Below are 22946 nucleotides of genomic sequence, written 5' to 3' on the forward strand. Positions count from 1 at the left end.
AAGTGCAAATGAGATCCTCTCTTTGTTTACTTTCTATTTCGATTATTACGGCGTCATCATAAAGCTTTTCAATATTGCTTCAGAATATATCCAAAAACACTGATTACGACTAGCATATTATGCTACACATTAAGGAACAAACGTATAAACTGCCGAGTTATTAGCGAAAGAGAAAATAAACAAAGATAAACTGTCATTTGCACTTAGGACCATTTGACTTGTTTGGCTAGAACTGTCAAGAAACACGAGGTCAGTAAAAAACCCAATAAGGAGAAAATAGGCTTATTACCATATGTTTGAGTTTATTTATCACTGGAATTCCACCATTCCATCACTGACACATCTCACTTGAAAATGAATTGATTTATATATTTTAAGATGATAAACAAAATTGTAGATTGCTCCATGACGGGTGCTGCGGGAAGCTTTTGGTAAATGTTCTTTTTTAGAGGGGATGTTTGATGACTTTAGAATTTCTACACAAAACTATCGCGCTTGAAAAGCGAACGGAACGTTACAGTAATTTATGCACAGTAATGGCAGGTATGAGGCAACAAATGTTCGCAATTGCAATATTTAACATATTTCGCGAAGTTGGCTGAATACATAAATTAGAATATCTTATCGGTGAATTTACCATACATACACATCGCTGCATGACGACAGGAGGTCAACGAACAAAACAGTTTCATCGCATGTGTACACTGTATACAGTATAATGAAATCCCAAGCATTGCACGTGACCAATTGAACAATTACTTCATATTTAAATAACCCCTGCCTAAACTCATGTCAAACTAATTGTCATCAGAAATATATATGAATTTAATCAAGCGTGTCCTCAATGCATCTAGCGACATCAGATTCAAATCATCACAAAAAGCGGATAAGTGATAGACGTCTGCTACGATAACAACGTAATTGCGCAGTGCTTCAGGGTGAAGCCGGTCAGTGGGCGCAGCAAATTAGTTCGTAAGCAAATGAGATAATTATATAGTTTTATCTAGCCTCGTAAACAACTGTTGTAATGCCCTTATAATCGATGGTCGATATTTTGCAGAGCGGAGTCAGCGGAGATACGTGCATCTGTCTGTTGTATAACAGCTCTCGCATGTTTTATGAATTAGTTTTATTGCAATAAACTGTAAACTCAAGAAGATTGTACCGTCATAGGCGAGCGTCAAAGTCCGGTTAGAAAAACCTGTCTAAAAACGATTGCTTTCTGTAGCGAAAGAGGCAAAGGTAATTTTGTCCTGAAATCTTAGTAATCACATTAGACCTGTCTCTGCGTCAGTAACGGAGCGTTCTGTTTGATCCTTTCGGTTATTTCTAAATCTTATGCATAACCTGTAGACAATACATCAAGTATATATGACCCTCTGAGTGTGCACTAATATTAACATATTGTAAAAATTAGGGAAATTTTTTGATAAGGTGAATATTGAGCATTTCTCTGCCACGTAAATCACAAAATATTTTTTATTGAATAGTCACGAAACTAATTGTGTTACTGGCGAATAAGTTTTAGCAAACAATAATTTTGTAATTTTGATTTTATATTCTTTTTCCATCGTGAGAGAACCCCCCTAAACATGTACTGTCCGGACGTCGATTGCTGATATCGATGCACCATGTGATGCAACCCGCAAGTGCAGTACCGCCATACATCTATAAGTCAAACTACTCGCGTCAATTATTCACTACTGCTGTCTTGCATGACGCTTTTCAGCCCTGCTCTTGTAAGGTAGCAGTCGACCAGTGCTATGTTTTGCGTTTAGCTACTTACATTTATATACTATATGCACGGGAACGCAAGCGGGCGGCATTCAGTAGCTATTCTCGGCCTCGATCAATGTCAATGTCTCTGTCGATGCGAGCAATATTAGCGGAAAAGCGATAGGGTAGACGAGCCCTTATTCATCTTATTAGTTAGGATGGCACACTATTTCGATTGTAGCTCGACGTACAGTGTTTGGATTGCATTTAAATAGGTATCAGCATACTTGTTACTTTTTAAGAAGCAGTAACATAAAAAATCTGATCTGGAAAATGTTAAATACTAGCACTTAAGTGAAACAAACATTTGAGTACATTGCACCCTTATTCATCCTAACATTTGACCTAATCCGTTGAATAGAGATAGCAGACCCTGCTCTAACTAATGTATTCAAATGGCTGGGATTATTACAGCAGCTAAGATGAATTAGGGCACAGTTACCCTATGTATTCTTCGTGCCATTTTCTATTCCAAATTCCTTGCAACAAAAACAAAACCGGTTGTAAACGGTGTGATTATGCCATCGCTGCCATTCAAATGAAAGCAATCAGAAACTCAAAAAAACTAGCATTGTTATCAGCCTTGTTTTGAAACTTGAACTATGTTCAACGGCCGGCAAATTTTCCAATGAAACAAAAGTCGTTCGACCAATCAACCGGTAATAATACGACTCAACAGTGACAGACCAAAGTCTACCAAATTTCAGGCTTCGGTGTTATCATGGATTATACAATGACCGGTCGCGGTTAAAGAGATTGGTCGTGTTCGAGCGTGCGGTGTTGACAACTTATTGATAAGATAATGTTTTATCAACGTCACCTCACGTAGGCGTTCAGGACCCTAACAGCCGTACACAGAATTGCCAATCATGAAGCTGTACAAGTGCGCTCTCAATGTTGATCTGGTGTACCATCGAAAATATTGCACCGCCAATCGCCATTGAAAGGTCAACGGAAGAGTTTATTCTTTTTACAAACAAACAGAAATTGGTCTTGATAACGGGAAGCAGGCCATTTCAATGTTTTCGTGAAATGATGCTATTTTTGTTCATCGTAATTTTAAGCATTATTTATGAGACACGAGTCTCTCGGGAGATTCAAATTCAAAAATAACAAAAGTCTTATTTGCGAACGCCGCTTTCTTCCACATCGCCAGCTGATCTTTCGCATTTGCCGGTGGGTGGGAAGGACATGCCCTCACCGCTTTAGCGGTTTCCTCCAAGGTCTGATCGACCGCATTATTTGTGTGGCATCGATCTTGGCCGCAGATCAAACCGTGCGGTGACCGGTAAAAATAGCACACAAACCGGCGCCCATGACTGCGATGTGGCAGATGCAATTTGGCCCCAGCGCAGCGGTGGTCGGATCTAGCGTAGCTACTTACGACATTCTCTGGCAGCTTGTGTCCAGGTAGGTACTTGACGTTCTCGTGTGTGGTGTTGATGATTTCCGTTAGCTTTTTGCCGTTGATGTCCTCCTCGTAGACGTACATTGTGACGCGGTCCTCGAAATTCGGCAACCGCTTGGCATTCACGCCAACGATTTTTGCAATCGCCGAGCCCCTGGTTTGCGGGAGGAAAAGAATAGAAGCAGTTGGTTAGAGATTGATAGATCAAATATTTCAGAGGAGAAATGAAGATATGACTGCGTAAAGCTTCGCAACTTGCAAGCTTGTAAAACCAAAAATTATGGAAAACCACTTTAGGGATCTCAGAAGCATTTCATGTGGCTAATATGGTCAATGATGCTTTTTAGGCGGGATGATCACCTAATTTCGAATTTTCACTTATTCTAGATTCACCCGAAAATAAAAAAAAATATTGAATTTTAACACGCTATAAAGCAAAAACAGTTTTGAATGTCATGAATTCCCAATTTTGACCTTTGATTTATTTCCAACTGAACGATGATAGTTCTTCGTAATCATTCTACGCACGGCAGCCGTTACTTACTTACACCATGAATGTGGTGGACTATGACACCATCGTATACGGCGCCATATAGGCACAACACGCTAGACAACTAAGCTCTTCTCGTGCTGATTCACTCCAAGATATACTTTATTTGTGCAGTATCCTCATTCCAATAAAGCATCGCCGTGCGAAAATCGATGAATATTAATTACGTGATGTCTTAGAAACTAGTTTTCCTGAATTAGCATTGGCAGCCATTCTTTGCAATTAAAACCAATTAGTTATTTAATTATATAAAAATATGGCATTCATTCAAATGTCATCTGCAGTATCGGGATACGTAGCAATCATTTCGGGTATGACATAAGTCGCGTGAACGAATTTGTTAGAGGAGAGTATTTGAACATCTTTAAAAATCTGCATTATAAGTCATGAACCAATAGGCTCTGCATTTTTTTATTCTTCGTGCCAATTTCTATTCAAATTTATTTTTTCATTGTTGTTCTTTGTTCTCTGTTTGGTTTCTGTTAGTAGTGTGGTTTTACTTCTTGACATATCGTAATTTTTGAGAACCACCTGCCTATCTAATACTAACATCTAATCTAATACTAACATTTAAGCATGCGTACTCGAATTTCCGGAGGCAAAGAATCTCTCTCCAACCTGTATTCAGTAAAGTTGGAATATATTTTCTAGGGAGACCAACTCTCGTCCTCGCCAGGGAAAAAATTTAAGATAATCTTAAAGATTAATTGGTACATACCGGAGACATAGTTTATGTATACCTCGCTCTCTATCAACTACCATGTACTTTGTCTTGCTAAAATTTATGATCAATCCGACTGTCGTAGCCTTCCTTTTAAAAGATACAAATGGCTCTTCCACTGCTCTGCGACCAATGCCACTGATGTTAATTTCATCCGCGAGGTTCAGAAGTGCGTCAGATCTCATGATGGTGACTCCGTTCCTTTCCACATCAGATCTTCGTATCGCATCTACCAGCGCTATTTTTAACAATAGGTTAGAATCAGATTAATCAGTTTAGTTGGAAAGCCATGTTCCAGCATTATCTGCTACAGTTGGTTTGGTTTTACTGAATCGTATGCTACACACACACCCACACAGATACACACACAGGGACACGTTGCTAGAGACTGCACGAAGCAACCAAGGTGCTTGATCTGCAAACCGGAAGACGGAAACGATCACATGACGGGAGGCTTCAAATGCCCTGCGTACTTAAAGGCGAAGGCAGGCCAACGATGATGATGGAGATAACCCAACTTAATCTCAATCATTGCGACATAGCACAACAACTGTTGTGGCAGTCGACAACAGAAACGAAGTGCGACGTTGCAATTATTGCAGAGCCGTATCGTGTTCCCACGATAACGGTAACTGGGTTGTGGTTAGTGCAGGGATGGCTACAAGTTATGGGCGGTTTCCCTGTTCAAGAGGTGGTGGATAACACACACGAAGGCTTCGTGATCGCCAGGATCAACGGCGTCTTCGTCTGTAGCTGCTACGCTCCCCCAAGGTGGACATCAGAGCAGTACAATCGGATGCTGGGCGCACTAACTGACTCGTTAGTCGGACGAACACCGATTGTTATAGGAGGAGACTTTAACGCTTGGGCCGTGGAGTGGGGTAGCAGGCTGACCAACACAAGAGGTTACAGACTATTGGAAGCACTGACACAGCTGGACGTAATGCAACGAAGGTTCCGCTAGCACATTCCGCAAAGACGGCCGGGAATCCATCATAGCGCGTGGCTGATAGATAACATGAATTGGCGAGTTAGTGAGCAGTATACACATAGCGACCACCAGGCTATCCACTACACCATTGGTCGGCGGAATTGTACTGTAACGCGGAGAGTGGGGACTGGCGAGCGGAAGTGGAAAATAAAGGACTTCGACAAGGACCTTTTTGTGGAAGCACTTCGTGCTGACAGCGTCACTCCAATTGCGAGCGCCGATGAGCTGTCCAACAACAATAGCGAGGGCATGCGATGTAACAATCCCGAGGAAAATGGAGCCGAGGAACTACCGGCGTCCAGCGTACTGGTGGAACGAAAGGTTCAGCATTCTCCGGGCTGCCTGTCTAAAAGCCTGAAGACGCGTTCAAAGAGCAAGATCAGAGGCGGTCAGAGAAGAGTGTAAAGTAACATTCCGGGCGGCCAGGGCTGATTTTAAACGCGAGATAGTGCTAAGCAAGTCCACCTGCTACAAGGAGCTGTGCAGAGAAGTAGACGCTATCCCCTGGGGCAATGCATATCGTGTCGTTATGGCCAGGATTAAGGGTCCAATGACGCCAGCCGAAATGTGTGCTGACAAACTAAAAATTATCGTGGAGGGTCTTTCCGGAAGCACGACCCAACCGTATGGCCGCCTACACCGTACGTTGATGCAGACGGTGGAAAGGCTGGTGACAATCAAGTTTCCAACGACGAGCTCCTTATTGTGGCAAAAGGGCTGAAAGCGAAGAAAGCTCCCGGACCGGATGGTATCCCCAACGTGGCACTGAAGACTGCGATCCTGGCGTTTCCGGACATGTTCAGGATAATCCTACAGAAATGTCTGGACGAGAGCGCGGAGAAAACGTCGAAGCAAAAGAGAAGGGGAAACCGCTACTGCGCCGTGGTCACGATCGACGTGAAGAATGCGTTCAACAGTGCTAGCTGGGGAGCCATCGCCGTAGCGCTGCATAGAATGCGGGTTCCGGACTATCTGTGCAAGGTTCTGAAAAGTTACTTTCAGAACCGAGTACTGGTCTACGAAACGAACACGGGGCAGAGGTCGATTAGGGTAACGGTGGGAGTACCTCAGGGCTCCATACTCGGCCCAACGCTCTGGAATATAATGTACAACGGAGTGTTAATACTGGAACTGCCCAGAGGAGTTGAGATCGTCGGTTTTGCAGATGATGTTGTCCTGGCGATAACCGGCGAGACCCTTGAGGAGGTGGAGATGCTGATGGCAGAGACAATAGGCATCGTGGAAACCTGGATGGTTAACGTCAAGTTGCAGCTGGCTCATGACAAGACTGAGGTAGTGCTGATCAGCAACTGTAAAAAATTCCAGCGCGTCGAGATCAGCGTCGGGGGACAGTCGATCCCATCGATTCGTGCGCTGAAGCACCTGGGTGTGATGGTCGACAATCGGTTAAATTACAACAGCCATGTCGACTATGTATGTGAGAAGGCTGCGAGGACAGCTAACGCATTGGCAAGGATCATGCCGAATCACGGAGGAGCAAGAGGCAGCACGAGACGTCTCCTGGTGGGTGTCTCATCCTCAATACTGAGGTATGGAGTACCGGCCTGGGCTGCTGCGCTGAACTCAAAGCGGAATCGGACGAAGTTGACAAGCACGTATCGCCTAATGGCTGTGCGTGTCGCGAGTGCGTATAGAACGATATCGTCGGAGGCGGTATGTATAATTGCCGGGATGATTCCCATCTGCATCACTCTGGCTGAGGATGTGGAATGCTACCAGCGGAGAAATGAACGTAATGCAAGGAGACTGGTCCGAGTGGACTCGTTTTTTTTATTCATTTCGTTTATTTGATAGGCACAAATGCGTTAGCTTGGCGGTGCCAAATGCTTTTGTTTTTACATTTTGGATATCTTAAAACTAGGAGGTTACAATGTTGAAATATTTTTTTTACAATGGAAAAGAAAGTTTACAGCTATCTTAAGACTAGAAATAAGATTCAATGTACAAAAGAGGGCCAAAAGATTTTTTTTATGAAAAAATTTAAAGCAAGGGATTCACTTTGATATACAAGAGGGGGAGTAATAGTATTTTACGAAATATTTTACGGTTATCTTAAAACTAACAATATAGTTTAGTACACAAAAGGGGGAACAAATATTTATGAGAAATTTCACAGAAATCTTAAAACTAGGGATTCAATTCTATTTACAAGATGGAGGACAAGAGTTTCAATAAAGAGTAAAAATTATAGCTATCTTAAAACTAGGAATACAGAATACTAATTTGAATTTTTTAACTAAAACTTATGCTTGGTCAAGATATTCAAAGGGTGGCTTATTTCCGCATCAGTGTAGCAGCAGTTGTATCAAGGACAGGGGAGAGACAGGGAAAGAAGAGCAAAACTTGCAACTTTCGCTCGAACGGCGGGGGGGGGGGGGGGAGGGGGATCAGCGAATCAAATTTGCGCCTCAGTATAGTAAGTCGTCGAGTACCGGATTGGCGGATGGTATTCTTCGGACCCGCGGAGAATCCTTCAAAAGTCATCGGACCTCGAGTCGCTCTCGCTTCAGTTTCCTTCTATGCAGGCGTAGTGGTAAGGGCGATGGCGGTTACATAGTGGCACTCTGGAGCTGATCGGTTCCACAAGGCAGGAGGAAACTCTAAAAACGAGAAATAAAAGAGAGGGGCTAAATTGGGATATTTATCGTTTTCATGAAGGTATAAATAAGGGACATATAGGGGAAATCACGAGTTGCCAGCATATCTCGGACTGGTACATTGGGTGGTCTACCTCGGGCCCGAAGGGATTCCTTTAACTGAGACCTGGCGTCACAATACCCGGCGCATACCCAGACAACGTGTTCGATGTCGTGATAGCCCTCGTCACAAGCGCACAGACTACTCTCCGCAAGCCCAATACGCCGCAAATGCGCATCCATGGTGTAGTGATTGGACATAAGTCGGGACATTACACTAATAAAATCCCGACCCACATCCATCCCCCCGAACCAAGGCTTCGTTGATACCTTTGGGATAATCGAATGTAGCCATCGTCCAAGTTCCCCATTGCTCCACGAGGTTTGCCAACTGTTGAGCGTCCTCTGACGACAAATACTAAAAAATTCGTTGAAGCAGATTGGTCTTTCGTATATGTCACCATTTAATGCGCCCACCTTTGCTAATGAATCGGCCTTTTCATTTACCGGGATAGAGCAATGAGAGGGGACCCAAACAAAGGTAATCTGATAAGATTTTTCAGATAACGTACACAAGGACTCCCGTATCTTCCCCAGAAAATACGGGAATTGCTTTTTAGGATTCACCGCACGAAGAGCCTCGATAGAGCTGAGGCTGTCCGAAACGATGAAGTAGTGATCTGTGGGCAGAGTGTCGATGATCCCAAGGGTGTACTGAATTGCAGCTAACTCTGCGACGTAAACTGAAGCGGGATCATTGAGCTTGAATGAAGCGGTGATAGTATTGTTGAAGATACCGAAGCCAGTGGACCCATCGAGATTTGATCCGTCAGTGTAAAACATTTTGTCGCAGTCGACTTCTCGGAATTTATTATAAAATATATTGGGGATCACCTGCGGGCGTATATGGTCCGGGATTCCACGAATCTCTTCCTTCATGGATGTGTCGAAGAATACAGTAGAATCAGAAGTATCTAGGAAACGAACACGGTTGGGATTGTACGAAGAAGGATTGATGCTCTGTGCCATGTAGTCGAAGTACAAGGACATAAAACGGGTTTGAGAATTAAGCTCGACGAGCCTCTCGAAGTTTTCAATTACCAACGGGTTCAGAATGTCGCATCGGATGAGCAATCGATATGAGAGTTCCCAAAATCGATTTTTTAGCGGAAGAACGCCCGCCAGCACTTCGAGACTCCTCGTATGGGTCGAGTGCATGCAACCCAAGGCAATGCGCAAGCAACGATACTGGATTCTCTCCAGTTTGATGAAGTGTATGTTCGCAGCGGAGCGGAAACAGAAACACCCGTACTCCATCATCGACAATATCGTTGTTTGGTACAACCTGATCAGGTCTCCTGGGTGAGCATCCCACCATGTTCCAGTTATTGTTCGGAGAAAATTGATCCTTTGTTGGCATTTCTGTTTCAGATACCTAATGTGACATCCCCAGGTACCTTTAGAGTCGAACCAGACCCCGAGATATTTATATGTGAAAACCTGGTTGATCGTTGCACCCATTAATAAAAGCTGGAGTTGCGCAGGCTCACGCTTCCTAGAAAAAACAACCAACTCAGTTTTCTCCGTGGAGAACTCAATACCCAGCTGAAGAGCCCAAGCAGACAAATTGTCCAAGGTATTTTGTAATGGTCCTTGCAAGTCGGCAGCTTTGGGCCCTGTAGCAGAGACCACCCCGTCGTCTGCAAGTTGCCTTAGCGTGCATGAATTGGCAAGACAATCGTCAATGTCATTCACGTAAAAATTGTAGAGCAGGGGACTTAGACATGAGCCCTGGGGAAGACCCATGTAGCTAAATCGCGATGTTGTTAAATCGCCATGCGAAAAGTGCATGTGCTTTTCAGACAACAGGTTTAGCAAAAAGTTATTTAAAATTGGTGAAAGACCATGCTGGTGCAGCTTCTCTGACAGAATGTTGATAGAAACTGAGCCCCCTTAATATCCAAGAAGACTGATGCCATCTGCTCTTTGTTAGCATAGGCCATTTGGATTTCTGTAGAAAACAACGCAAGGCAATCGTTCGTCCCTTTGCCTTTGCGGAAGCCAAATTGTGTATCTGACAGTAAGCCATTTGCTTCAACCCAATTGTCGAGGCGAAACATGATCATTTTCTCGAACAACTTCCGAATACAGGAGAGCATTGCAATCGGCCGATATGAGTTGTGGTCGGAGGCTGGTTTTCCTGGTTTTTGAATGGCGATGACCTTCACTTGCCTCCATTCATAAGGAACAATGTTACCCTCAAGAAACTTGTTAAATAAATTCAACAGGCGCCTTTTTGCAGTGTCAGGCAGATTCTTCAGCAAGTTGAATTTGATTCTGTCTAACCCTGGGGCGTTATTGTTGCACGATAAGAGAGCAAGTGAGAACTCCACCATCGAAAACGGTGTTTCGTTCGCGGTATCGTGAGGAGACGCGGCGCGGCACGTTTTCTGTACCGGGACAGAGTCCGGACAGATCTTCTTGGCGAAAGCGAATATCCAACGGTTTGAATATTCCACGTTCTCGTTGGTACTATTATGATTACGCATACGTCGAGCCGTACCCCAAAGAGTGCTCATCGCTGTTTCTCTCGTTAACCCGTTGACGAACCGGCGCCAATAACTGCGTTTTTTGGCTTTCATTAGACTCTTCATTCGCCTTTCTAACGACGCGTACTGTTGATAGCTAGCGGGTAACCCGTCTTCCCGGAAGGCCTTATATGCAGTGGACTTTTCCGCGTACAGCTCTGAGCACTCTTTATCCCACCACAGGGTGGGAGACCGTCCATGGGTATTCGCGCTGGGTACTGGTTTAGTCTGAGCTTGATTCGCACTGTCGAGAATCAAGCCAGCCAAAAACCTGTACTCTTCCTCCGGAGGAAGTTCTTGAGTGGATTCGATTTTAACGGATATCGCGGTCGCGTAACTCTTCCAATCAATGTTCCGTGTGAGGTCATACGATACATTGATTGTTTCCGATGGTCTTGAACCGTTAGCAATTGAAATCACGATAGGCAAATGATCGCTACCGTGGGGATCAGGGATCACCTTCCACATGCAATCTAACTGTAGCGATGTCGAGCAAAGCGATAAATCCAACGCGCTTGCGCGTGCTGGTGGTGTAGGAATGTAGATGTAAGCAATGCAAAGGTCTTTACCTTTGATTAAAACTTGACAAGCGACAATTTCAATGCCTGGTGTCGAAGGGAGGTTAATTCGGTTGAAAGAATAGCACTTTTTGATCCCCAAAAGTACTCCTCCATAGGGGTTTTCTCGATCCAGACGAATTATATTAAAGTCGTGGAAGTTGAGATTTATATCGGAAGTTAACCAAGTTTCACATAATGCGAAAGCATCACATTTTAAACTATTTAGTAAAAATTTAAAGGAATCGATTTTCGGGAGGATACTTCTGCTGTTCCACTATAGAACAGTGATCGAATCGGTGACCTCGTTCGATGACTTAGCCATCGAAGGATACGATCGCTGCAAGGAGGGGCCATTTAGTAGTCAACTGCTTCAAAAATGTTTGCACTATAGGGAGAAAACGTATCAGAAGGCTTTTAAGAGGATCAGTAACATTGAAAGCTGTGAAAATTAAGTCCACTATGTCAGAAAATTTCATTAGTCCGCTACTGGACTGAGTATCTGTTTGAAAAAAGGGGACACTTGGGGTTTTTGGTGTCCCTGGAAGTGGTGGGTACTCCTTGTTAGAATTAATATTTCCAAGTCCTGGAGCAAATTGCTTCGGCTTTTGTGCATCACTTCCGTTGGATTTATTGATTGTAGTTGGCGCACTCTGAGTGGACGACACCTTGGCACCCTTACGAGGCAATGTAGGGGAGGCTGGATTTCTCCTCTTCCTGGATTCCCCTGGGTTAACCAAAGATGTTCCCTCTCGTGGGGCGTCAGATTCTTGCTCAACGTTAGCCAAACCAGCATAGGGATTTTCGGACAGGACAGATGGCGAAGCATTCTTTAGCATTTCTGCATAAGAACGCCTTGAGCGTTCCTTAAGGGAGCGCTTAATTTTATCCCCGCGCTGCTTGTACGCAGGGCATGATTTAAGAGCATGTGAAGGGCCCCCGCAGCAAATACACTTTTCAGTTTCTTTGTCGCAAGAGTCATCCTCATGCTCTCCTTCGCATTTGCCGCATCGTTTCTTATTTCCACAATATGTGGCTGTGTGGCCCAACTGCTTGCAATTGCTGCAGCTCATGACCCGCGGTACAAACAGGCGAACTGGTAGGCGAACCCTGTCAAGGAGGATGTAGTTGGGAAGAGAGGACCCGGCGAATGTCACCCGAAGCGAGCCTGATAGAGAGTAGGTAGTCTTACCTCCCTCGGTGTTTGCGGTATACAATTGTTTGCATTCCAAGATCTTAATCTGTTCAAGTGAGGGGTCCTTAAAGCAACCAACCCCGTGCTCCAACAGTTCTTCGCATTTCAGGCCCGGTTCGGACACTACCCCATCGATTTCACAGGCCACACAAGGCACGTACGCTTTAAATTCCCGTGTAAAGCGCTCACAGCAAGCAATCGCGTTTGCCTGGCCGAGATCATTCACTAGAACACGTATCTTGTTTGCCCGAACACGTGTTATCTGAGCTACAGCCGGGTAATTAGCAGTCAGATCTCGAGAAAGTTTTAATATATTAACCGGTTTCTCTCCGGTCCGAAAATATACCACCCATGGCCCAGAGGAACCTTCTGGGTACTGCTTTATACGGGGAGCAATGCGAGTATTAGGGGGATCAGGGACTTCCATGATTACATCAGATGGTATTTCGCCCTCGGCCATTTAAGCACGAGGGCGGGAATGTGTCTTATTATTTGATTTGAGTAAAGTAGGGAAAAGGAAAGAAAGCAAACGAGGAAAAAAAATAAAGCAAAACTTATCTGCAAACAACGTCGATTGTTCCGCACCAGCGAAAACAATGTACTGGATTTACTGTCGGCACCAGCAGAACGGCAGCTAACGAACGAACAAAGGATGACCTTGACTCATTAAAATTTACACACCGAACACCACTGTGAAATATAACGATCCGTTCCGTTCAAAGGTTGGGAGACGTATGAGTGGACTCGTTGGCTAAGTAGCAGCAAGAGTGGGACAACGCGGAGAAAGGAAGGTGGACCCATCGACTCATCCCAAATGTGTCTGCTTGGGTACATAGAAAACATGGAGAGGTGAACTTCCATTTGACGCAGTTTTTGTTAGGGCACGGACGCTTCCGGAAGTACCGGCATCGGTTTGGACACGCTTCGTCACCGCTTTGCCCGGAGCGTGTGAATGCGCAATAGACGCCGGAACATGTAGTCTTTGAATGCCCTAGATTCGAGGAAGTCCGAAGGGATATGCCTGGTGTGACAGTGGACAATATCGTCGAAGAGATGTGCCCCGACGAGCGTATCTGGCACGCTGTCAACAGAGTGGTTACGAGTATACTCTCCGAGCTGCAGAGGAAGTGACGAAGGGACCAACAAAGTAGCACCACTGGCTAGAACGCCGCCGGGAAACCACAAATCGGGTTTCGGGAGAAATTCCGCCGCCGCGGAACTCTCCGACGGTGTAGACTAGGTCCATCGCCGGGGACCAGTTGAGTAGTACGTGATATAGCACTAGGTTAGGGTCGTCGGGGCGCCAGTGAACCGGACGTCAGGCTTCACCGGAATCGCCGGATCGACCTCGACACCCTACCCGAGCAAACGAAAAGCCCATAATACCCCAATGCTCATGGGGTTTGTCATGGGTGTTTGAAATGGGTTCAACCCATGAAAACACCATCACCATGGTCCGGTAGATCCCATATAAAACACCATATGTTGGTGTATTTATGGGTTACTGAGGCCATTTTATGGTGTTTTGATGGTTGTGAATTTTGGCATGGACCATGTTTAAGGTCTTTTCAAGGGGCTATGTGGTGTTTGAACCCATGAGTATTTGCTCGGGTACCGGGTAGCTCGTGAGTAGGCTAGATCCACCGTCGGGGATCAGACCGAGTAGACCGAGTCGAATAGCTAGCAGTGGCAGTGGCTCGTTGGGGAGCCAGTGAACCGGAAGCTACCACCTCCGGGGACTAGACCGAGTCGACAAGCGGGGAGCAAAATGGCTCACAGAAAGGTACATCGGGTCGGGAGCAATCTACCGCCGGGGAATTCACGGTAGTGTAGATTCGCCGCCGTGGACTACCCGACAGAATCGTGACGAAAAGGGGAGCTAATTGGCTCACGAGACAAACACTGGTACAGAGAGAAATTCCGTTGCCGGGGAACTCTCAGTCGGAGTAGGATAATATCCGAGTCCATCTCGATAAAGCTGGGAGCTAAATGGCTCAAGGAAGCGGGTATCGGTGTCGGGGGAAATTCTTCTGTCGGGGAACTATCGGTCGGAGGAGTGTGAGTTCTTCGTTGGGGACTATCCAAGTAGATCGTGATAAGGCCGGGAGCTGAATGACTCACAGAAATACGAGATAAATGGCTCAATGAATCAGCACCTAAACCGCTCACGGGGACGAGAGCTAAATGGCGACGTAGATAGATGGAGACAACAAGCAAGAGAAGAGTCGAGAGTAAAATCAAAGCTCATAGGTCGAGCCACTCCATGAACCAAGCGAGGCTCTGAGATAGAGCAGAAGAAAGAGGAGCGACGGAAGCACAACGAACCCCCCCCCCCACGAAGTAATACGATGACGTAGTTCCGTGGGGAAGAAGGGCGTAAAAAGTAAGCAATGTTTTTAGTGGTTAGGCAAGAACGTGAATCGTGAGTCCCACACCGTGCCAATACATTGCAGGCCAGCCTTTTGAAGCTTTTTTAACCTTACTAAAACACACACACACATAGAGAGAGATGGCCGGACGTCAAGCTTCACCGGAATCGACGAACCGATCTCGACACCCTATCGGGTAGCTTGTGAGTAGGCTAGATCCACCGCCGGGGATTAGACCGAGTAGACCGCGTCGCAGAGCTAGCTGTGGGTCGTTGGGGCGCTGATGAACCGGAAGTTACGCTCCACCCGGAATCACCGGATAGACCTCAGCACCTACTGGATAGCCCGTTGAGTAGGCTAGATCCACCGCCGGGGACTAGATCGAGTAGATCGGGAGGACGCGGAGAGCTAAATGGCTCACAGAAACGAACATCGGTATCAGGAGTAATCTACCGCTCGGTTGCAGGAGAACAGGCTAGATCCATTGTTGGGCACTAAACCAAGTAGTTCGCAAGTGAGGGTGGGAGCTGAATGGCTCATTGGGAAAGTAGAGCGAAACGGAACGAGAGGGAGCCAAAGGGCTCAAGAAATTGTGGTGCTAAAACCAAAGAAGAATCGGTACCGGGAGAACTTCCTTCGCCGGGGAACTCTTTGTCGGCGTAAGCTAGATTCACTGCCGGGGACTAGACTGAGTAAACCGCGAAGAGACACCACCAGTCGCGTGTCGTCGGGGCACCAGCGAACCGGACGCCCTGCTCCACCGGAATCGCCGAACTGACCTCGACACCTGGTTGGTTGGCTCGGTTTCGGGAGAACTTCTCTCGCCGATGAATTCGCCGTCGGAGTAGGCTACGTCCATCGTCGGGGACTAGACCAAGTAGTTCGCGAACAGGTCTGGTGCTCAACGAGTAAATGGCGCTGAATGGTGCGAGAAGGGAGTTGCGGTGCTAACTGGCACAAAGGAGCCGAAGGGCTCGATGAATTAGACAGTCTGAAGTTTGCCGCCCAGATTGTCTTCGTAGGGGAGGAGCACTAAGTCTCGACTCACAGCCAGCTTTCCGACTGCCATGCAGAAATTTTGTGGATGGTGGAGAATTGCTGGTGTGTCGAGGAATGGTGCTGTAACCCTGCGGAAGAAACGAACTAGTAAGTAGTTGAATTAGAGTGTGTGCTATGCACATAAAAACCCCTCCCCGAAGTAATGCCAAAAGGTAGTACCGGGGAGGAATCAGGTTCTGGGCAAGAGCAGTGGTTTTTTAGCGGGTCGGGTGATGGCAGCCCAAACCCGTTCTCTGAGACATTGGGGTTTTTGTACATTTTTCCTCAGGTCTCAGGGGTTTCCTGAAAAAAAATTTATCACTCTAAAAAAACGCACACACAGACAGACAGACATTGTCCCAATTTGTCGAGCTGAGTCGATTGGTATATGAGACTCGGCCCTCCGGGCCTCGGAGAAAGTTTTCAAAGTTTGAGCGAATCCTATACATTTCTTTTGTAAGAAATGTAAAAACATTGTTTATACAGAGTAGTTGATATAATAAGGAACAACTTGGTTAAAATTTCCAAAAGATTGGTTCCTAAGACATCGTTATCGCCACAACGGAACTGGAAAAATACAATTTCGAGATAATTGAGTTTAACGTTTTGTGTAGCGAGTCAACGCTCCCGTGTATCGAACACTACGCGCCGCCTTCAACTGGTCAACAGGTAGTGGTTTATAAATAGCTGTAACTCAAGTTGTGCTCTGATTTTAATGAAATTTTGAAACAATTTCCCTCCACGTATACACTTTCAAAGTATCTAATTTTAGAAAATTCAGATTTGTTCACCCTGGCAAAAAAAATAATCTTTTAAGAAAAAATCGAATCAAAACAAAACATAGATACCAACGTAACAACAGTAACTTGTCAAAACGTATTCAGCAAGTATATATGCCCAATATTTACTCTATATATTTAATGCCTATTTTGCTCTAAGGCTCTAGTAATAGGATTATTCTTTTTACCTACTAGATAGAGTAGGTTGGGCATTTATGAGTTAACATTCTTAATCATGCTACCGAATTGAGCGGATATTATTTCACTGCAGTTTCATTTTCACATATGCAAGTTCCTTTGGAGTGAGTCAAGACTACTCCTTGACTTCCGAAGATGTAGTTCTTATAGTCAAACGCGTTCTATGTGACATACGGTTACCAGATTTCTAAAGATTCGCCAGTGTTTGAGAGAGTACCATACTGGAAATAAGACCTCTTTTGTATCAGGATGTTTCTTCCACTTGATGGCACTATCTTGAGCTTTTCCTAATTTTTCCAAGAACTTCGCCAAGTTTGTAACTGCCTTCAAAAATTTGTATACACGCGTTCAACCTCAAACATGCTTTGTCTCGATGTATAAGATCGCTTCGAATCCAAGCGAACGTTGTACAAACTCTAGGTCAAACAACCGTGTACGTATACCGGGCACTAGAAAGATACGCTAAAGCAAAATGAGCTAAAGCTAGCGTTGTTAAGTGTAAGAAAGAGAAAACTAGTGCAACGAACCTGTGTGTATCATTGTTGTTTTTTCGTGTACGTACAACTTTATAGTGCACAACCGATCCCGCATGTTCACTGCGACAGCACTGGCTCTTTGACACATCTTAATGAGCGTGTTCTTAGTTTGTTTCACTGAATCTAAGTAAATCAGCATATTGAGAACGTGATTTAACAGCATCATAACTTCATCCAATATTCCGAAGCCCTCGTCCAGCCGCTTTCTAAACTTAGCATTTATGGCTACTTCTAGCTTTTCCACGGCCCCTTCTATGGGTACGCCAAAGTCTTCTTCGGGCTTTCAAACCAACGTGCTTTGTCAGGCGATATTCAATTCGCCCTTACCGCCCTTAGAACGCCGACTGCGAATCTTCAAATATTCATTCTAACGCTGTCGAAGCATGCAGTCGTTGGTACGGTGCGCTCGGCTTCCTTTTTCGTAATCAAGATCTCGGGTGTCCCCGAGAACTCATTTATCCTGTAGCTGTAGCTATCTCAGATTGCTATTTGTGCTAAGTATTCCCAGCTACAGACTGTCTTTTGTCACCTTAAAATACTCCGAATCTTCTGGGGACTTCGATCCTTCTGTGTTCACAACCCGATACGAGTTTTCTTTCTCGCATTGAACGAGGTAACTATACCATCCGCCCGCAAAAAAAAATCCGCAAAACTTTACCAGTGAATTCTTGTCCACCATCCGATTGCAGCACCCTGGAGTTGGCTTGCTTAAACTGTTAAAATCCTTGCTTCGCATTTAGATCGGCGTGCACAATGTCCAACTTTGCCTTAGATTATTTATTCACACTCTTACGGCCACTGGATGAAAACCGGTTTCCGCAGAAAACCAGTTTTCAGGTTGCCGGTAACCAATTCGCTGAAAACCGGTTTCCATCCAAGTGAATAAATTGGTCGTTAGGGAAGGAGGCTCGAGGCATTTTGCCTCAGGATTCCGATGTCACGTATAGAAACAATTCGACGTACCATTGCTTGCTTCTGAATGCACAGTCGGCAGATATTTTCGTAGCGCTCGGTAACGGCTAGGTCTTCGAAATAACACATCTATTCTGACCACATGCTCAAAAGTAATATTTGCAAGGGAACTGACTAGCATAACCCCATAGCAAGTGCCAATTGCTGTAATTATAACGATTGTTGAGAGAAAAAAATCAAAATAAAAGTTTGTTTTGCAAATCCTATTAGCCCTTTTCAAAAGTTAATGTGCAATTAAGTAGGAAGATGAATATACCGTCATGTGCCTACCCCAACTGTTTGAAAGTCCCATTCAATCAGAGATCCGTCATTGTTTGATAACATCAGCCATCATCCTACTCGAACCGAACAATGCGTATTTTCCCGGCATATTAAGCATCCAAGGTACCAGTAGTTTCTAGCTACTCAAACTGTACACGAAGTTAATATTTTGTGCAGTACACACAACCTTATGATAAAGAGGATTGTTAGGTAAGTAGATATAAAATATCACATTCATGTTTACACATATTCAGTATACCACCTATTATATGATGTGACGGCCGGAAGAGTAGATAAGTCACATTCCTTTCAAAATCTGAGATAATTTATAAATTGTATGCTTCAATTAATAACTTAGCTCAATAAAAATATGGAGAGCAAACAAAGTTTAGAGTATACTATAAGAATTCAGAAGGCGTATATCACCCAGTAAAAGAATGAAACTTCTGCCGTGTGTAGTATTAAACATTGAAATTCTCTAGCAGTTCTTGCCCGTAGTGCTGGACCAAGGTGAGAAGTTGGATACGCACAATTTGATATAGGTACCTCTTTTTCCTATCCGAAATTCTTAGCTAATTACATAAACTGAATACTGATTCTTTATTTACATCCGGTCAGGAGAGCGAGAAATATGCACTAAATTGTCATTTAAATGGATTTTGTGAATAGGTATATACAAAATCAGCACACCTTTGAGCTGAATTGAACCTTTTGTCTAAGGTGGTACGCAAGGTTTCTTGACCACTATGATTTATTATCGCTAATAGATCACAGCACTCTTGTGGATACACGGGGTACACTAAACACAATTTTTGTGCTACTGACGGCTAAGATCATACCTAGCATGGTCCATATTGCAAATATACTCATGATTTTGCAGTGAAAAAATCAATGTTATGTTTGCCTGTTACTGTTACTATCTAAAATCTCATGCATCTTAAAGTTTATTAATTTGCTGTAAAACTAACAGATTCAATGTGTTGCAATACTTTTGGTATCCTTTGCACAAACCTTGACACCCGTTTTCTCAAGGGTAGATAGAGGTAAATGTATATCGGTCATGAATATGATCCTTTTATTTTTTGAACGCTAATCACTCAACAGAATCTGAGAAACACATCGGCTTGCTCGAGTGATGAACGAGGAGACGCAAATTTTCATGTTACGTTCTTTTACTTCGCTTCCCACCCACTCGTTCGGGCAACGTAAACAACAACACATTTTTGTAAAATAATGATAATCGGGTCTCCCCTGCCACTGGCAGAGCATTATCGAGCAAAGTCAAAATCTTATTGTTTTCGTTAACAATGAATATCGCACTATCTATTGTGTGGACTTTCGTTGATATTGTTAAAGATAACAATACAAACAATGGTAGTTACCAAGCACACAAACACCTCTTTTACACCCTTATCAGCCCTTCAATATTTTGCGACAGTTTACGTAACATTATCCTGCAATAAGTCACATTCCCTTTTTTGGTATAGTTTTGACCTACGACTTTTGCTGCAAAGTGCACACCTATTCCACCACATTAAATAAAACTTTAAAAGCAAGAATTGAGATAGATGGGTACCATTAGAGTTCTCCTTACCAATTTCCGGATCCGACGATACAAACGCGCACCTTATCAGCCATTATTTTGCTATCAGAAGGAACAAAATCCCAGGAACACAATAATCTAGTGGACTACACCAAGCGAGTCCCGATGCAAACTGTCGCGGTTATGGCAACTGTAGAGTGTAGCAAAACAAAAATCAGCACAGCTCTTAAAAATCACGAACAGAACCGAGATGGGCAAAAAACGAAACGAGATCCCTTATATAACGACAGCGAGACACACGACTGTTTTGCTCTCCTGGCGCGCGAGTTTTTTTTCTTGTTTTCGATCTGTAAATACAACTTCAGCTTCAGCACATCAGCATCTCGGATGAAGATGAGGCGAGGGAACGATTTTGAAACAAACAAAAATATTTGAACACTGTTCAAAAAAACTACTACCGAAGCAGACGAAAAACCATAAACGACTGAAGAAAACGATGAAACATCAGTCGCGATCGTCGCGAAACGCGATGAAGTGCAGTACAGTGATGCCACATTTGTTTCAAGTTCTCTTGAGAAAATTCGTTTGATGCGCTCAAAAAAGTCTAGAAAATCATTCGAAAATTTACAAAAATCTGTGTAATGCTCATAATTCCTCGGGGACCTGGGAGTTGTAGTTAACATTTTTTCCTTGACTTGATACAAAGTTTATGTAACTGACAAGTCTTCGTTCTGCTGATAAATAAATTACAAATTACAATCTGTGTCCAAGATGCCGATCAATATGGTCATCAATATTCTGCATCTTCGGATAACAAATATACGAGAGTGGCAACCCTGGCTCCGTATCAGATACCACCCAAACACGAGAGAGCTGGCAGTAGAAGAGAGGATGACAGTTCGGCTAAATTTGCCATAATTTTATGGCTCCTTCCGTCAAAGCTTCAAAACGTTTGAGAGTAGAGATGTGAGTTGCTTCAATTCAATTTTGTTGATTACAGAGATGCCAGATTTGCAGACATATCTGCAAATTCGCAGACTTTTAATTACAGCTGCAGATTTCTTCGACGACGCAGATATTCGCAGATTTTTTAATTTGGCTTCAAATATTTACAGTTTTTTTTAGTTTGGTTGCAGATATTTACAGATTTTTGAAAATAAAGGCTTTTGGTTACACAAGCTTCAAATTACAGCTTTATTTACCCGCATAAATGTGTACCATAACCATTGCCTGGTATAATATCGAACATAACAAGTGTCGTTTTTCCATGCTCGACCATACAAACAACGGGTCGTTAAGAATAGTCACCATACCAAAATGTGTTTTTTTCCATACACATTTGGACAACATACCATTCAAGAACCATTGACTTATTTGACGTCTAGGACACAAACACAAATGCAATGTGTATAGACAATATACATATAAGGCGATGTTTTCAAATCGCCATCTGATTTAACCTCATTTGGCAAAAATTCCACCCGATTTAACCTCAATCTCGCACTAACAGAACTGCACATGGAGTAGTTGTAGCAGTTAAATTATTTGATTAGATGTTAACTCAATTTGAACATCTTCAACACACACATTATACTAAGTTAAAGTTAAGCGTGTATGAATCCACCACAAGGGCCGCCTGCCAGCTTGAAAGTGAAACATCATCAACAAACTTTCTGCAGTAACTATATCCATTCTACCTGTCAGTTGCGAAGAGAGTGTTTCCGCTTACTAAAAAAAGGAATCACAATAAAAAGTAATGGTGTAAGGTGCAGCCGTGATTCCTGCTTCGTGCGCTTAAACCGGCTGAAAAAATACTCGTGCGGGACAGAACACACAAATTACAAAACGATTTTACTTTGGAAAGGGTCGCACGGAAAAAAATACGCGATTCCGACAGTCACACGAGTGTTGATCCGGTCAAAACTCAAGGTAAGCAGGAGGAGATGAAACAATCGTTCCGACGCTAATTGCCTTCTTCTTGGCAGCGTACAAGCAGGAACACAACGTCCGTTCACACAAGGCCTGTTGATCTAATCAGGGTTGATTCCGGATCGTACCGGATTGCACTGGGAAGGTAGGTTGGATACTCACGGCACTAATTAGAGCATACAAGTAAAGCTATGCACTTCTCCACCAGATAAGAATCCTGAAGGTATCAGTACCAGCAAGCAGTGATCTGCGAACGAAAAGCGATACGCTTTTAACCAGCCTAGCAAACACGAAACGGAAAACGCCTTCCAAGAGAAGTGAGTAAATCACAGCGATTATAGATTTTATGACGACACGTGGTATATTGTAGGGCTCCTTTTCCGACACTTAAAGTGTCCTACTACAAGCATCGGGACTCAGATACCGGCTCATCAGAAGTTCAATCAAGGCGTCGGTCGAACAGGAACAATTCGCAGGCAGATCAGTTGGTGGAAGGAATCTGGTCACCGCAGCTGTGCACCTGGACGCAGGTGAGCAGCCTGAGTACAAGCGGGTAATAGGAGACCGTGACGCAATAGGTCCCACGGTCGAGCTCAAGGGGATTTTGTCACTAACGAGGGCACGCCGGATGGAACGGAAGGTGGCGAGACACACGGTTCATATCGTGAGATGCCGCAGCGGATGGCGGGGCTGTGAGTACTAGCTTTTAAGAAGTGAATAGAATCAGTAGGCTGGAAGGGCAGAGCAGCAGGGATAGGTGGATAGAAGAAGTCAGAGAAAAAAGAGGAATGTGTGAAGAGAGATGAATAAAGGGGTAGGATGTTCAAAATGACACGTGTAGGTTTTGGTTTTATGAGCAGTCGGCCCAGTTGAGGCAA

The 22946-nt window shown here is 44.1% G+C and overlaps 1 protein-coding gene and 1 long non-coding RNA gene across 3 annotated transcripts in view; one reads left to right on the forward strand and one right to left on the reverse strand.

The window, feature by feature from the left end:
* The window catches only part of LOC131686729 (glycerol-3-phosphate dehydrogenase [NAD(+)], cytoplasmic), a 39865-nt gene extending 19237 nt beyond the window's left edge, over positions 1-20628 (reverse strand). For both annotated transcript variants that reach the window (XM_058970662.1, XM_058970661.1), the window contains exons 1-2: positions 20191-20628; positions 3161-3338 (exon numbers count right to left, since the gene is read on the reverse strand). In XM_058970662.1, the coding sequence (XP_058826645.1) occupies positions 3161-3338; positions 20191-20234 (222 nt within the window). In that variant the 5' untranslated portion in view covers positions 20235-20628. The remainder of the gene's footprint in view (positions 1-3160; positions 3339-20190) is intronic.
* Positions 20629-21678: 1050 nt separating this feature from the next.
* On the forward strand, positions 21679-22946 carry LOC131691418 (uncharacterized). Its single transcript, XR_009305767.1, has 4 exons — positions 21679-22068; positions 22125-22213; positions 22277-22385; positions 22439-22946. It is a non-coding gene; the product is annotated as an uncharacterized LOC131691418 (long non-coding RNA).

Source organism: Topomyia yanbarensis, chromosome 3, assembly GCF_030247195.1.
Source record: "Topomyia yanbarensis strain Yona2022 chromosome 3, ASM3024719v1, whole genome shotgun sequence".
In the NCBI taxonomy this organism is placed as follows: Eukaryota; Metazoa; Arthropoda; class Insecta; order Diptera; family Culicidae; genus Topomyia; species Topomyia yanbarensis.